Source organism: Bombina bombina, chromosome 4 (assembly GCF_027579735.1).
Source record: "Bombina bombina isolate aBomBom1 chromosome 4, aBomBom1.pri, whole genome shotgun sequence".
NCBI classification, from domain to species: Eukaryota; Metazoa; Chordata; class Amphibia; order Anura; family Bombinatoridae; genus Bombina; species Bombina bombina.
Genome location: NC_069502.1, coordinates 510,792,601 through 510,809,398, shown reverse-complemented (window position 1 = coordinate 510,809,398; position 16,798 = coordinate 510,792,601). Strand labels below are relative to the sequence as shown.

At 37.0% G+C, this 16,798-nt stretch overlaps 1 protein-coding gene across 4 annotated transcripts in view; it reads right to left on the bottom strand.

Annotated features, from left to right (window-relative positions):
• COL19A1 (collagen type XIX alpha 1 chain) overlaps positions 1–16,798 on the bottom strand; it is a 1,696,717-nt gene that overhangs the window by 179,330 nt on the left and 1,500,589 nt on the right. For all 4 annotated transcript variants that reach the window (XM_053710417.1, XM_053710419.1, XM_053710420.1 and 1 more), the window contains one exon: positions 9,035–9,079. In XM_053710417.1, the coding sequence (XP_053566392.1) occupies positions 9,035–9,079 (45 nt within the window). The remainder of the gene's footprint in view (positions 1–9,034; positions 9,080–16,798) is intronic.

The following is a 16,798-nucleotide window of genomic DNA, read 5'->3' as shown; positions in this document are numbered from 1 at the left end:
TAATTCTTTAGGTATCCTTTGTAGAAGAAATAGCAATGTATTTAGGTATCCTTTGTTGAATACATCATATGAGCCAGTGACAAGAATCATATATGGGCAGCACCCAATCAGCATCTTGCTCCCAGTAGTGCATTGCTGTTCCTGAACCTATCTAGGTATGCTTTTCAACAAAATAAATCAAGAGATTGAAGCAAATAAGATAATAGAAATAAAATGGAAAATCACATGCTTTATCTGAATCAGGAAAGTTTAATTTTTACTTTATTGTCCCATTAAAAAAATGTGAGTAGCACTATTTCCTATTTTGAAATGTTAAATTAGGTGTTAGCCATCGATTGCTAAAATAAAACATTGATGTTTTTTTTTTTACATTGTTAACCCAATCTCATTTTTAAATTTAAATATGGTATTTCTTTCATCTAATTGGCAAGAGTCCATGAGCTAGTGACGTATGAGATATACATTCCGACCAGGAGGGGCAAAGTTTCCCAAACCTCAAATGCCTATAAATACACCCCTCACCACACCCACAATTCAGTTTTACAAACTTTACCTCCTATGGAGGTGGTGAAGTAAGTTTGTGCTAGATTTCTACGTTGATATGCGCTTCTCAGCAGGCTGAAGCCTGGATCCTCTCAGAGTGCAGTGAATGACAGAGGGATGTGAAGGGAGTATTACCTATTGAATACAATGGTCATCCTAACCGGGATCTATTTCATAGGTTCTCTGTTATCGGTCGTAGAGATTCATCTCCTACCTCCCTTTTCAGATCGACGATATACTCTCAATTTACCATTACCTCTACTGAATCTCGTTTTAGTACTGGTTTGGCTATCTACTTTATGTAGTTGAGTGTCTTTTGGTAAGTATGTTTTCCTTTTATTTAAGACACTCTCAGCTATGGTTTGGCACTTTATATGTAAAGTTCTAAATATAATGTTTGTAATTATATTTGCCATGATTCAGGTTAATCAGTATATTTCCTTCTTACAGACTGTCAGTTTCATTTTGGGAAATGCATATATATAAAAAAAAAAAAAAAAATTCTTACCTGAAAATTTTCAAATTGACTCTCTTTTCTAAATTGCGGGCTGTTAGGCTTGCTGGAGCGCAAAATGCTATAATTTATTTATTTTTTGGTGCGAGAATTACGTTTGTTGACGTAATTTCGTTATTTCCGGCGTCTTAGTTGACGCCGAGAGTTTTCACGTAGTTGCGTCATCTATGACGCTCGTGTTTGTTGCAGACGTTCTTGGCGCAAAAAAATATTTTGTCAGTTGTGCGTCATACTTGACGCCAGATTTTTGACATTATTTAAGTCCTTATTTCATTTTGCTTCTGGTTTCCAGAGGCTTATTTTGTTTGCATTTTTTCCCATTCCTGAAACTGTCATATAAGGAAATTGATCATTTTGCTTTATATGTTATTTTTTCTATTACATATTGCAAGATGTCTCAGTCTGACCCTGTCTCAGAATCTACTACTGGAATCCTGCTGCCTGATGTCGGTTCTACCAAAGCTAAGTGCATTTGTTGTAAACTTGTAGTAACTGTTCCTCCGGCTGTAGTTTGTGTTAGTTGTCATGATAAACTTTCAAATGCAGACAATATTTCCATTAGTAGTAATCCATTACCTGTTGTTGTTCCTTCAACATCTAATGTTCAGGATATTCCTGTTAATGTGAGAGAATTTGTTTCTAATTCCATTCAGAAGGCTTTGTCTGTCCTACCACCTTCTAATAAACGTAAAAGGTCTTTTAAAACTTCTCATAAATTTGATGAATTTTTAAATGACCGACAGCATTCTGATTTATCTATCTCTGATGAGGATCTATCTGGTTCAGAAGATTCTACCTCGGATATTGACACTGACAAATCCTCATACTTATTTAAAATGGAGTATATTCGTTCCTTATTAAAAGAGGTGTTGATTGCATTAGATATGGAGGAGTCTAGTCCTCTTGATATTAAAACCAGTAAATGTTTAAATTTGGTTTTTAAACCTCATGTAGTTATTCCAGAGGTTTTTCCAGTTTCTGATGCTATTTCAGATGTAATTTCTAGGGAATGGAATAGACTGGGTACTTCTTTTACTCCTTCTTCAAGTTTTAAGAAACTGTATCCTTTGCTGACTGAGAGAGTTTTGGGAAAAGATCCCCAAAGTTGATGGGGCCATCTCTACTCTTGCTAAACGTACTACTATTCCTACGGCAGATAGTACTTCTTTTAAAGATCCTTTAGATAGGAAACTTGAATCTTTTCTAAGGAAGGCTTATTTATGTTCAGGTCATCTTCTTAGGCCTGCTATTTCTTTGGCTGATGTTGCTGCTGCTTCAACTTTTTGGTTGGAAACTTTAGCACAACAAGTACCAGATCATAATGTGTATAGCATTGTTAAGCTAATTCAACATGCTAATTATTTCATTTGTGATGCCATTTTTGATATCATTAGAATTGATGTCAGATATATGTCTTTAGCTATATTAGCTAGAAGAGCTTTATGGCTTAAATCTTGGAATGCTGATATGACTTCTAAATCAACATTGCTATCTCTCTCTTTCCAAGGTAATACATTATTTGCTTCTCAGTTGGATTCTATTATTTCAACTGTCACTGGGGGGAAGGGAGCTTTTTTCCTCAGGATAAAAAATTTAAGGGCAAATTTAGGGCTGCTAACCATTTTCATTCCTTTCGTCAAAATAAGGAACAGAGACCTGACCCTTCCCCTAAGGGAACGGTTTCCAATTGGAAGCCTTCTCCAGTCTGGAATAAATCCAAGCCATTTAAAAAATCAAAATCAGCCCCCAAGAACGCATGAAGGTGCGGCCCTCATTCCAGTGCAGCTGGTAGGGGGCAGACTAAGATTTTACAAGGATGTTTGGATCAATTCAATCCAAAATCATTGGATTCAGAACATTATTATTATTATTTCTCAAGGGTACAGAAAAGGGTTCAAAGTAAGACCGCCTGTGAGAAGTTTCTTTCTCTCACGCATTCCAGTGAACCCAGTAAAGGCTCAGGCTTTCCTGAAGTGTGTTTCAGACCTGGAGTTATCTGGGGTAATTGTGCCAGTTCCTTTTCAGGAATGGGGTCTGGGGTTTTATTTAAATCTTTTCATTGTTCCAAAGAAGGAGAATTCTTTCAGACCAGTTCTGGATCTAAAAATTTTGAATCGTTATGTAAGAATACCAACATTCAAGATGGTAACTATAAGGACTATTCTGCCTTTTGTTCAGCAAGGGCATTATATGTCCACAATAGACTTACAGGATGCATATCTTCATATTCCGATTCATCCAGATAACTATCAGTTCCTGAGATTCTCTTTTCTAGACAAGCATTACCAATTTGTTGCTCTTCCTTTTGGCCTAGCAACAGCTCCAAGGATCTTTTCAAAGGTTCTCGGTGTTTTAATAAAATTAGTGTGAAGTGATGCGCTGGGTTCCCCAACTGGCCAACCTAATAGAAGCTACCTTCTTCCTATGTAGCTATATAACTAGGGAGTATCAAATTGGAAAATTCAGGTGGCGCTTAAAAAAGCTGTGGGTTCAATACTAATACAAACTCTTAAAAATTCCCTCTTTGAAAAAAATTCTTACTAGATGCAGTCAGCTCTTCAAAACACTTACGGCTAGATTTGGAGTTTTGTCGGTAACGACCCGAAAAACTAACACCGGCTTTTTTCTGGCCGCACCATAAAAATAACTCTGGTATTGAGAGTCCACATAAAGGCTGCGTTAGGCTCCAAAAAAGGAGCGTAGAGCATATTTAACGCAGCTTCAACTCTCGATACCAGAGTTGCTTACGCAAGCGGCCAGCCTCAAAAACGTGCTCATGCACGATTCCCCCATAGGAAACAATGGAGCTGTTTGAGCTGAAAAAAAACCTAACACCTGCAAAAAAGCCGCGTTCAGCTCCTAACGCAGCCCCATTGTTTGCTATGCGGAAACACTTCCTACGTCTGCACCTAACACCCTAACATGTACCCCGTGTCTAAACACCCCTAACCTTACACTTATTAACCCCTAATCTGCCGCCCCCGCTATCGCTGACCCCTGCATATTATTATTAACCCCTAATCTGCCGCTCCGTAAACCGCCGCTACTTACATTATCCCTATGTACCCCTAATCTGCTGCCCTAACATCGCCGACCCCTATATTATATTTATTAACCCCTAATCTGCCCCCCACAACGTCGCCTCCACCTGCCTACACTTATTAACCCCTAATCTGCCGAGAGGACCTGAGCGCTACTATAATAAAGTTATTAACCCCTAATCCGCCTCACTAACCCTATAATAAATAGTATTAACCCCTAATCTGCCCTCCCTAACATCGCCGACACCTAACTTCAATTATTAACCCCTAATCTGCCGACTGGAGCTCACCGCTATTCTAATAAATGTATTAACCCCTAAAGCTAAGTCTAACCCTAACACTAACACCCCCCTAACTTAAATATAATTTACATCTAACGAAATTAATTAACTCTTATTAAATAAATTATTCCTATTTAAAGATAAATACTTACCTGTAAAATAAATCCTAATATAGCTACAATATAAATTATAATTATATTATAGCTATTTTAGGATTTATATTTATTTTACAGGTAACTTTGTATTTATTTTAACCAGGTACAATAGCTATTAAATAGTTAAGAACTATTTAATAGCTAAAATAGTTAAAATAATTACAAATTTACCTGTAAAATAAATCTTAACCTAAGTTACAATTAAACCTAACACTACACTATCAATAAATGAATTAAATAAACTACCTACAATTACCTACAATTAACCTAACACTACACTATCAATAAATTAATTAAATACAATTCCTACAAATAAATACAATTAAATAAACTAGCTTAAGTACAAAAAATAAAAAAGAACTAAGTTACAAAAAATAAAAAAATATTTACAAACATAAGAAAAATATTACAACAATTTTAAACTAATTACACCTACTCTAAGCCCCCTAATAAAATAACAAAGCCCCCCAAAATAAAAAAATGCCCTACCCTATTCTAAATTACAAAAGTTCAAAGCTCTTTTACCTCACCAGCCCTGAACAGGGCCCTTTGCGGGGCATGCCCCAAAGAATTCAGCTCTTTTGCCTGTAAAAAAAAACATACAATACCCCCCCCAACATTACAACCCACCACCCACATACCCCTAATCTAACCCAAACCCCCCTTAAATAAACCTAACACTAAGCCCCTGAAGATCTTCCTACCTTATCTTCACCCTGCCAGGTTCACCGATCCGTCCTGAAGAGCTCCTCCGATGTCCTGATCCAAGCCCAAGCGGGGGGCTGAAGAGGTCCATGATCCGGCTGAAATCTTCATCCAAGCGGGAGCTGAAGAGGTCCATGATCCGGATGAAGTCTTCATCCAAGCGGGAGCTGAAGAGGTCCATGATCCGGATGAAGTCTTCTATCAACGGCATCTTCAATCTTCTTTCTTCCGGATCCATCTTGCAGACCTCTGACGCGGAACATCCTCTTCTCCCGACGCCTAATAGCCGAATGACGGTTCCTTTAAGGGACGTCATCCAAGATGGCTTCCCTCGAATTCCGATTGGCTGATAGGATTATATCAGCCAATCGGAATTAAGGTAGGAATATTCTGATTGGCTGATGGAATCAGCCAATCAGAATCAAGTTCAATCCGATTGGCTGATCCAATCAGCCAATCAGATTGAGCTCGCATTCTATTGGCTGTTCTGTTTTTAACAGACAAAAGACGTCTGAAATTGATTTCAGCTTGTCGGAACCTTCAGTTTCAATCATTCGCTTCAGTAGCTATGTGCATGGAGGTTTTAGGTCTCATGACTGCAGCATCGGACGCGATCCCCTTTGCTCGTTTTCACATGAGACCTCTTCAGCTTTGTATGCTGAGTCAATGGTGCAGAGATTATACAAAGATATCACAATTAATATCATATCCTTAAATCCCAATGTTCGACTATCTCTGACTTGGTGGTTAGATCACCATCATTTAGTTCAAGGGGCCTCTTTTGTTCATCCAGCCTGGACTGTGATCACAGCAGATGCGAGTCTTTAAGGTTGGGGAGCTGTCTGGGGATCTCTGACAGCACAGGGGGTTTGGAAATCTCAAGAGGCGAGATTACCAATCAATATTTTGGAACTCCGTGCGATTCTCAGAGCTCTTCAGTTTTGGCCTCTTCTGAAGAGAGAACCTTTTGTTTTGTTTTCAGACAGACAATGTCACAACCGTGGCATATGTCAATCATCAAGGTGGGACTCACAGTCCTCAAGCTATGAAAGAAGTAACTCGGATACTTGTATGGGCGGAATCCAGCTCCTGTCTAATTTCTGCGGTCCATATCCCAGGTATAGACAATTGAGAAGCGGATTATCTCAGTCGCCAGACTTTACATCTCGGAGAGAGGTCTCTTCACCCAGATGTGTTTTTTCAGATTGTTCAGATGTGGGGGCTTCCAGAAATAGATCTGATGGCTTCTCATCTAAACAGGAAACTTCCCAGGTATCTGTCCAGGTCCAGGGATCCTCAGGTGAAAGCAGTGGATGTGTTGACACTTCCTTACATTCTTTGGATGTGGTTAGAGCTTTGAAATATTATGTTGAAGCTACTAAAGATTTCAGAAAGACTTCTAGTCTATTTGTTATCTTTTCTGGTTCTAGGAAAGGTCAGAAGGCTTCTGCCATTTCTTTGGCATCTTGGTTAAAGCTTTTGATTCATCATGCTTATTTGGAGTCGGGTAAATCCCCGCCTCAGAGGATTACGGCTCATTCTACTAGGTCAGTTTCTACTTCCTGGGCTTTTAAGAATGAAGCTTCTGTTGATCAGATTTGCAAAGCAGCAACTTGGTCTTCTTTGCATACTTTTACTAAATTCTACCATTTTGATGTTTTCTCTTCTTCAGAAGCAGTTTTTGGTAGAAAAGTACTTCAGGCAGCTGTTTCAGTTTGATACTTCTGCTTATAATTTCAGTTATTTTAAAGATTATTCATTATAAAGATTAAAACTTTTGATTTGGGTTGTGGATTAATATTTCAGTGGAATTGGCTGTCTTTATTTTTATCCCTCCCTCACTAGTGACTCTTGCGTGGAGTTCCACATCTTGGGTATTTGCTATCCCATACTTCACTAGCTCATGGACTCTTGCCAATTACATGAAAGAAAACATAATTTATGTAAGAATTTACCTAATAAATTAATTTCTTTCATATTGGCAAGAGTCCATGAGACCCACCCTTTTTATGGTGGTTATGATTTTTTTGTATAAAGCACAATTATTCCAATTCCTTGTTGATGCTTTTGCTCCTTTCTTATCACCCCACTTCTTGGCTATTCGTTAAACTGAATTGTGGGTGTGGTGGGGTGTATTTATAGGCATTTTGAGGTTTGGGAAACTTTGCCCCTCCTGGTAGGAATGTATATCCCATACGTAGCTCATGGACTCTTGCCAATATGAAAGAAATTAATTTATCAGGTAAATTCTTACATAAATTATGTTATTCTGTTCTCCTACTATTTGTATCTGATTGAAAAAAATAAAATAAACGCATGAGAATTGTTACTTACGCTTATTTAGTGATAAGTATTAAAGTACCTATTCCACATCCTTACTGTGATTTCATTTGTTTATAGCTTTTCAATATCCTTAGATGAAACCTCAGAACCCTATCCTAGTGTTCTTTTATATAATTTTTAAACATAAAACTTCATAGTATAGCTTTTGTTCTGTAATATAGTGTATGTATTCATGTCTATTAAGATACTATTAACATAGTCAGTGTATTGAATACATCATGCATTGCATAGCCCAGTAAATACAATAGTACAACTCTCAATAAGAAAACATCTGGCTCCAGTCAATCAGTGAAAAATATAACACATTATAAAAAGTGGAACATCCAAACAGATTTGTTACCACTATTATGTGTAGTTAAAAAAAAGTTTGCAATATACTTGTATTATTTATTTTGTCCCCTTTTCTTGTAATTTAACTCTGAAAATGTTTAGTTTTCTAAACCCCACTGAGTTTCTACAACGTATTTGGGTAGCTATGTGTTAGCTTGTTTCCCCTTGTCTATCATTCCCACTGAGGACAATTAGAGACAGGTATAAAAGAAGGCGCTAAAAGAAACTGTCCAAACAAGGCTTTGTGGAACATATAATAATAGCTAATAAGGTTTCCAAATAGCCTTGTTTGCACAGAGATAAATAGAAAACTAGATCAAACATAGCACCACCCATTAATATATATATATATATATATATATATATATATATATATATATATATATATATATATACACTGTATATATATATATATAAAACTCTAAACCATGGAATGCACTCACTGGTCTTTTCAAAACAAACGTTTCGGGGACCGTATCCCCTTCCTCAGATGATGTGTTATATATATATATATATATATATGTGTGTTTGTGTGTATACATAAGAAATAAAAAGTAAATTTATAATAAGAATAAAACAATAGTATACAATGTTGTCTTAAGCATTAAAAATAATTTAAAAGGTTCCTGTTGCTAAGCTGCTCACAAGAGGTGAACAAGTATATAATTGTATTTTATTTCAATTTAACCATATTTTTATGTATTACCAGAGGGAAATGCAATTTCAAATTGTTCAATTTCAAGCTCACAAAATGCCTTTTGCGTGGTTCTAATGTAGAATTTGACTTATATGTCAGTACTGGGGTTAATTAAGACACAGCAGTTAACACAAACTTTTGCGTTTTTTAGAATTGTTGTAATAAATAACTATTTATTCAGTCGCAATTTTAATATGAATATGCAGTGCAAGCATAAACATATGGCTTCATTCCCTTGAGCTAAGTAATATTGTATGAAATGTGTCTCTATTTTCCTGGGTCTCAAATCACCTGTACGTTGTACCGCAGGGAAGCACAACTACCAAATTGAGATCAGCGATGACACTTCTCTGAGCTTTGAAATTCATGTCTTCTCAATTCTCTAGAAAATTCTGAAGCAAAGCAAATTTAATATGCATACTTACTGGTTCACCTGGCATTCCCGGGGGGCCCGGAGCTCCATTTCTCCCCTGTTAAAAAAGAAGAAGATAGAAGTTTTAATCATATTGCATTGAACTATATACTATAAACATGTATTCTTGTTTTAATGCAATTGTAGACTAAAGTATAACAAGTAGCATCCTTACTGTGGTATATATATATATATATATTTTTTTTTTTTATTATTTTTTTTTCTACGGTTTATACTTAGCTATTTTAAATGTAACCCCTACATAAAGGGGCGCGTAGTTCTTTCATCCTCTAGAAGGCAGATGCAACATTTGACTAATTATAATCTCAATATAGCAAACATTTGTACTCATTATAATGTTAGTACTTATAAAAAAGGAAATAAATGTGAAAGTATAACAGTATAGTGGAAATCATACTATTATAGTGAACATAAAGATGCTCTATGAAGAGAGCTTCTTGCAGATGGGGGCAAGGTTTAACATGGAGGTATCAGGTACTGCTAAAACCTCTGCTTGAATTACATACACATTAAAATGGGTTGTTTTTAGTCAGGGGTGTAATTAAACTGCACTCAGCCCCAGGACACAGACTGCAATGGGTCCAAACATTGCAACTGTGCACTTTGGCTATTTAAGATCATTTGAGCCAGTGGCCACATAGGACCATGAGGAGCTGTGATTGTGAGTCATCCTCACAGTAGATAGGCACTTGCACATCCTTTCTGAACTGAAAACTGTGGCAGGTTTTTCTGTATTGCTACAATGTAACAGATATCTTACAAACCCCATCTCTAGATTTGTAAAGATAAATCCATACACTTTCCTTACACTGTGACCCCTGTTTTGCAGAGTGACATGATGCAGGTGGCATGATGCAGACCTCCCTGTAATAAACCAATACTGATTGCAGAGTCAGATAGGCCCCCTTGAGGTGTGGCCTAAGTCTCAGTTGAGACCTCTGACACCCCTGTAGTTACGCCCATGTTCTCAGTATGTTTTAATAGCCTTTAATGTGTAGTTTCATATATCTTAGCCTTTATTTCAGTTGCGGTGTTCTGATATATAGTTTGAGAGAATCTTGCAAGCATTGAAATGAAAGGATATATCTGCAAATCCTACATGGGTATAAGGCTTTATGGAAACCCTAAGAGCTGAGAGCATGTTTAAAGGGACACTAAACCCAATTTTTTACTTTAATGATTCAGATAGAGGATGCAATTTTAAGCAACTTTCTAATTTACTCATATTATCAATTTTTCTTCATTCTCTTGCTATCTTTATTTAAAAATCAGGAATGTAAAGCTTAATAGCCGGACCATTTTTGGTTCAGAACCTGGGTTATGCTTGCTTATTGGTTTGCTAAATGTCTCTACCAATAAGCAAGCATTATCCAGGGTGCTGAACCTAAAATGGACTGGCTCCTAAGATTTAAATTCCTGCTTTTTAAATAAAGATAGCAAGAGAACAAATAAATATTGATAATAGGAGTAAATTAGAAAGTTGCTTAAAATTGCATGATCTGTCTGAATCATGAAAGAAAAAATTTGGGTTTAGTATCCCTATTGTAATTGTTTAGCTCACACACTGACATCGCACATTAGATTTAGGCTATATTATTATAAATTGTAGTAAACACCATTGATGGACCTTCAGGACCTGTAGAACTTTCAAAATAATATTATCCTTTTCTTCAATTCCGCAAATGGTATTGCAGACCTTGTGGTTCACAGCAGTAAAAGGACCAAAGAGCTTTAACAATTCTAGGACAATGTAAACTGACACCCCCATTCACATTATATGGCAGACTAGTGTGTCTGGACATGCTGGTTAATCAGGTCTGGTATAAATATAAACAGCATGTTTCTAGTTTTAAATATCATTCTGTAAAGCAGTGTTTCTCAGCCCCGGTCCTCAAGTAACCCCAACAGGCCAGGTTTTCATTATAGCTGAACCAATACACAGGTGAAGTAATCAGCTGATCTGTAACACCATGGTTACTAACCTGCTCTCACCCATCAGATGATTATTTTACCTGTGCACTGGTGATGAAAACCGGGTCTGTTGGGGGTACTTGAGGACTGCGGTTGAGAAACAATGCTGTAAAGTATATAAATAAAATAATTTTGCATAAGGGAATGGTGAGTACATTCAAAAACACATATGAATACCTTAAATAACAGAAAAACATTTATCAGTGACATAGTAGTATCCTTAATACTGCATAATTCAGAGCAGTGAACTTGTAGCAATAGTCTTATTCTGTTACCTATAAACACCTGAACACAATTGTCTCACATTTTTACATAAATACACATTTTCATTAAAAATTGATTTTACTGCCAATGGATCACAGGCATTAACATATTGCAAATAAGTACTAAAAATACATAATTATAAAAGCATAAACAGTATATAATTAACATTTCAATCTGCACTCTAAAACAGATATTATGAATGGCTTAAAAATTTATATGCAGGTGCAACACTGAACACTAGAACCCAGATAAAAAATAACCTAGCCAAAGAATAAAAGAAAGTCATCATAAAAAATGAATGTCAGTACACTTTATAAATGCAATACCTTTCTGCATTAGATAGGCATTGGTCCATGACATACAAGCATTTTCATGCATTTGTAATGTTTTCCTAGAAGTTGTCATTCCCCCCCCCCCCCCCTGCTGGATTCAGTTTCCCCTCCTTTTTCAACCTCACCAGATGGCTGTTGTGCACAGAGATGTAGAGGGAGGGAAGGCTGACTCATCTATGACAAGTGTTATTTGACAGAAAGTTGCTGTGCTCTCTTTTTCTGATACATTCTGCTGCGCAATGAGAGTTGTCCTGGTGTTTTTACCAGTCACAGAGTTATGTGGAGAGTAGCATTAGATTGTGCCTGGGATAATACAGACACACATTAGTCATATATGCAGGAGTATTGTGCTAGAAGCTCATATAGATGGCCACTCCTGTATTTTCCATTAGCCTTAGAAGTCTGCTATGTAATTGTATCTTCATTAAAAACGATACCTGCCTGGCTAGTCAAATAATAATAAAGCTCTGTAATTCACTTCTCATTGTCTTTTGTTTTATCTGATTACAGATTAGTTGCCCAGAAGAGGCACCCAAAGGCTTCTGTATACTGATCATTTATAATGTAAACACTTGTGTGTTTTTTAGTGAAAACATTGCCCACTGAAAATATAAGTGGTTACAAGTTGGGCAAGAAATGGTCAATCTTATAAATTAATTGGTGCCTGAAATATGTATAATAATTGGTCTATTAATTTGAAAAGATCTAATAAATATATATATTTTTTAGGTCTAGATTACAAGTGTATCTCAATCAACAGTGCAGGGTTCATTATCTTGTGCTCGGTCTTGTACAAAGAATAACACAATCTGGACAGTTAAATATTTTAGAGGTATAGAAGAGAAGTAATGGAAACACAGCGAGGAGCTGAAATACATACAGTGAGGTACTGATGGATGGAGATGGAAGTTCAAGAAGAAATATAAACCCAGTAAGGTGTTGATGGGAGTAAAGAGGTATAATGGAAGAAACACATTGAGCTGTTTATATAAAGATAGTGAGGTGTTGATGAAAACAAAAAGGTGTGAGGAATAAATTGTAGTCAAGTACTGATGGAAGATAAGAGAGATGGTTATTGAGGCTCAGTAAGGTGGGGGTACAAACACACAGCTAGATTACGAGTCTTGCGTTAGGGTTAAAAAGCAGAGTTGAGAGGTCCCACTCCCAACGTTGCATTTTAACGCCGCTGGTATTACGAGTCTTGAAGGTACAGGTGTACCGCTCACTTTTTTGGCCAGACTCGGAAATACCGCAAATCCACTTACGTTAATTGCGTATCCTATATTTTCAATCGGACGTGCTGGTATTATGAGTCTGACAAAAAGTGAGCGGTAGACCCTCTCCTGTCAACACTGTTACCGCATTTTAAAGTCAGTAGTTAAGAGTTTTACACTACAACGCCGTAGCATAAAACTCTTAACTAAAGTGCTAAAAAGTACACTAACACCCATAAACTACCTACTAGCCCCTAAACCGAGGCCCCCTCCACATCGCAAACACTAAAATAAAATTTTTAACCCCTAATCTGCTGAACCAGACATCACCATCACTATAATAAATATATTAACCCCTAAACCGCCGCACTCCCGCATCGCAAACACTAGTTAAATATTATTAACCCCTAATCTGCCGGCCCTAACATCGCTGACACCTACCTACATTTATTAACCCCTAATCTGCCGCCCACAACGTTGCCGCCACTATAATAAAGTTATTAACCCCTAAATCTAAGTCTAACCCTAACACCCCCTAACTTAAATATAATTTAAATAAATCTAAATAAAATTACTACAATTAACTAAATAATTCCTATTTAAAACTAAATACTTACCTATAAAATAAACCCTAAGCTAGCTACAATATAACTAATAGTTACATTGTAAATAGTTTAGGGTTTATTTTTATTTTACAGGCAACTTTGTATTTATTTTAACTAGGTACAATAGTTACTAAATAGTTATTAACTATATAATAACTACCTAGTTAAAATAAAGACAAATTTACATGTAAAATAAAACCTAACCTAAGTTACAATTACACCTAACACTACACCATAATTAAATAAATTAAATAAATTAAATACAATTAATTACAATTAAATAAAATTATCTAAAGTACGAAAACCCCCCCCACTAAATTACAGAAAATAATAAAATAATTACAAGATTTTTAAACTAATTACACCTACTCTAATCCCCCTAACAAAATAAAAAAGCCCCCCAAAATAAAAAAGGCCTACCCTACACTTAATTAGAAATAGCCCTTAAAAGGGCCTTTTGCGGGGCATTGCCCCAAAGTAATCAGCTCTTTTACCTGTAAAAAAAAATACAAATACCCCCCCAACAATAAAACCCACCACCCACACAACCAACCCTACTCTAAAACCCACCCAATACCCCCTTAAAAAAAAATAACACTAACCCCTTGAAGATCACCCTACTGTGGGACGTCTTCACCCAACCGGGCAGAAGTGGACCTCCAGATGGGCAGAAGTCTTCACCCAATCGGGCAGAAGTGGACGTCCAGACAGGCAGAAGTCTTCATCCAGACGGCATCTTCTATCTTCATCCATCCGGCACGGAGCAGGTCCATCTTCAAGATATCCAACGCGGAGCATCCTCTTCAAACAACGGCCGACGACTGAATGAAGGTTCCTTTAAATGACATCATCCAAGATGGCATCCCTTCAATTCCGATTGGCTGATAGAATTATATCAGCCAATCGGAATTAAGGTAGAAAAAATCCTATTGGCTGATGCAATCAGCCAATATGATTGAAGTTCAATCCTATTGGCTGATCCAATCAGTCAATAGGATTGAGCTGGCATTCTATTGGCTTTTCCAATCAGCCAATAGAATGCCAGTTCAATCCTATTGGCTGATCCAATCAGCCAATAGGATTGAGTTGGCATTCTATTGGCTGTTAGCCAATCGGAATTGAAGGGACGCCATCTTGGATGACGTCATTTAAAGGAACCTTCATTCAGTCGTTGGCCGTCGTTAGAAGAGGATGCTCTGCGTTGGATGTCTTGAAGATGGACCCACTCCGCGTCAGATGGATGAAGATAGAAGATGCCGTCTGGATGAAGACTTCTGCCCATCTGGAGGTCCACTTCTGCCCGGTTGGGTGAAGACTTCTGCCCGTCTGGAGGTCCACTTCTGCCCGGTTCGGTGTAGACATCTCACGGTAGGGTGATCTTCAAGGGGTTAGTGTTAGGTTTTTTTAAGGGCGGATTGGTTGGGTTTTAGAGTAGGGTTGGTTGTGTGGATGGTGGGTTTTAATGCTGGGGGGGTATTTGTACTTTTTTTTACAGGTAAAAGAGCTGATTACTTTGGGTCAATGCCCCGCAAAAGGCCCTTTTAAGGGCTATTTGTAATTTAGTGTAGGGTAGGGCTTTTTTATTTTTTGGGGGGCTTTTTATTTTGTTAAGGGGATTAGAGTAGGTTTAATTAGTTTAAAAATCTTGTAATTATTTTATTATTTTCTGTAATTTAGTGGGGGTTTTTTCGTACTTTAGATAATTTTATTTAATTGTAATTAATTGTATTTAGTTTAGGTAATTATTTTAATTATAGTGTAGTGTTAGGTGTAATTGTAACTTAGGTTAGGTTTTATTTTACAGGTAAATTTGTATTTATTTTAGCTAGGTAGGTATTAAATAGTTAATAACTATTCTACCTAGTTAAAATAAATACAAAGTTGCCTGTAAAATAAAAATAAACCCTAAGCTAGCTACAATGTAACTATTAGTTATATTGTAGCTATCTTAGGGTTTATTTTATAGGTAAGTATTTAGTTTTAAATAGGAATTATTTAGTGAATTGTAGTAATTTTATTTAGATTTATTAAAATTATATTTGTTAGGGGGGGTTAGGGTTAGACTTAGGTTTAGGGGTTAATAAATTTACTATAGTGGCGGCAACATTGGGGGCGGCAGATTAGGGGTTAATAAGTGTAGTTAGGTTGCGGCGACATTGGGGGCGGCAGATTAGGGGTAAATAAATATAATGTAGGGTTCAGCGATGTTGGGGGCAGCAGATTAGGGGTTCATAACTATAATGTAGGTGGCGGCGGTGTCCGGAGTGGCAGATTAGGGGTTAATAATATAATTTATGTGTCCGCGATGTCGGGGGCGGCAGATTAGGGGTTAATAAGTGTAATATTAGGGGTGTTTAGACTCGGGGTTCATGTTAGGGTGTTAGGTGTAAACATACATTTTATTTCCCCATAGGAATCAATGGGGCTGCGTTAGGAGCTTTATGCTGCTTTTTTGCAGGTGTTAGGTTTTTTTCAGCCGGCTCTTCCCCATTGACTCCTATAGGGAAATTGTGCACGAGCACGTTTTACCTGCTCACCGCTAACTTAAGCACCACTGGTATTGAGGTGAGATGTGGAGCTAAATTTTGCTCTTCGCTCACTTTTTTGCCGCTAACACAGAGTTTCTAAATTCCCATAATACCTGCTCGTTAGCACCGCACCCCTCCTAACGCAAAACTTGTAATCTAGGTGACAGTGAGGAACTAATGGAAACAAAAAGTGGTAATAATTGAAAAAAGAGAGCAGGATACACTAGTATACTGAGGTGTTGCGAGATTCATAGAACTCTACTGAGATGCTGAATGAATCACAGTGAAGTGTTATGAAATCAAAGAATAATGGAGAAGGCAGTACAAAGGGATTTTCATAAAAACACAGTGAAGTGCTGATGGAAGAAGAGTGAGATGATGAGGAAAGCACAGGGGAAGCTAATGAAGGGATTCTGGTAAAATTACAGTACAGTATTAAAAGAAGCATGAAGTGGCTGCTGGTGGACTAAATATTAATAAAATCATAGTGAGGCGCTGGAAGTACAAAGATATACTGATGTTAGAAGATAGGGATGATGTCACAAGCACAGAGATATACTGATGGTAGCAGATAGTGATGATGTCACAAGCACAGAGATTTACTGATTTATTATTATTATTCTTTATTTATAAAGTGACAACAGATTCTGCAGCGCTGTCCATGGGTAACAAAAATAAAAGTACAGTACAATATGAGACACCAGACAAAATTTAATAAACAAATACAGGGGGAGTTGGGGACCCTGTTCCTCTGAGAACTTACAATTTAGATGGGTAGGAGGGTGAGAAACAGGAGGTGGGGACTGCAAAGGTGGGAATGATGTTAGTGTGGAGTTAGATGA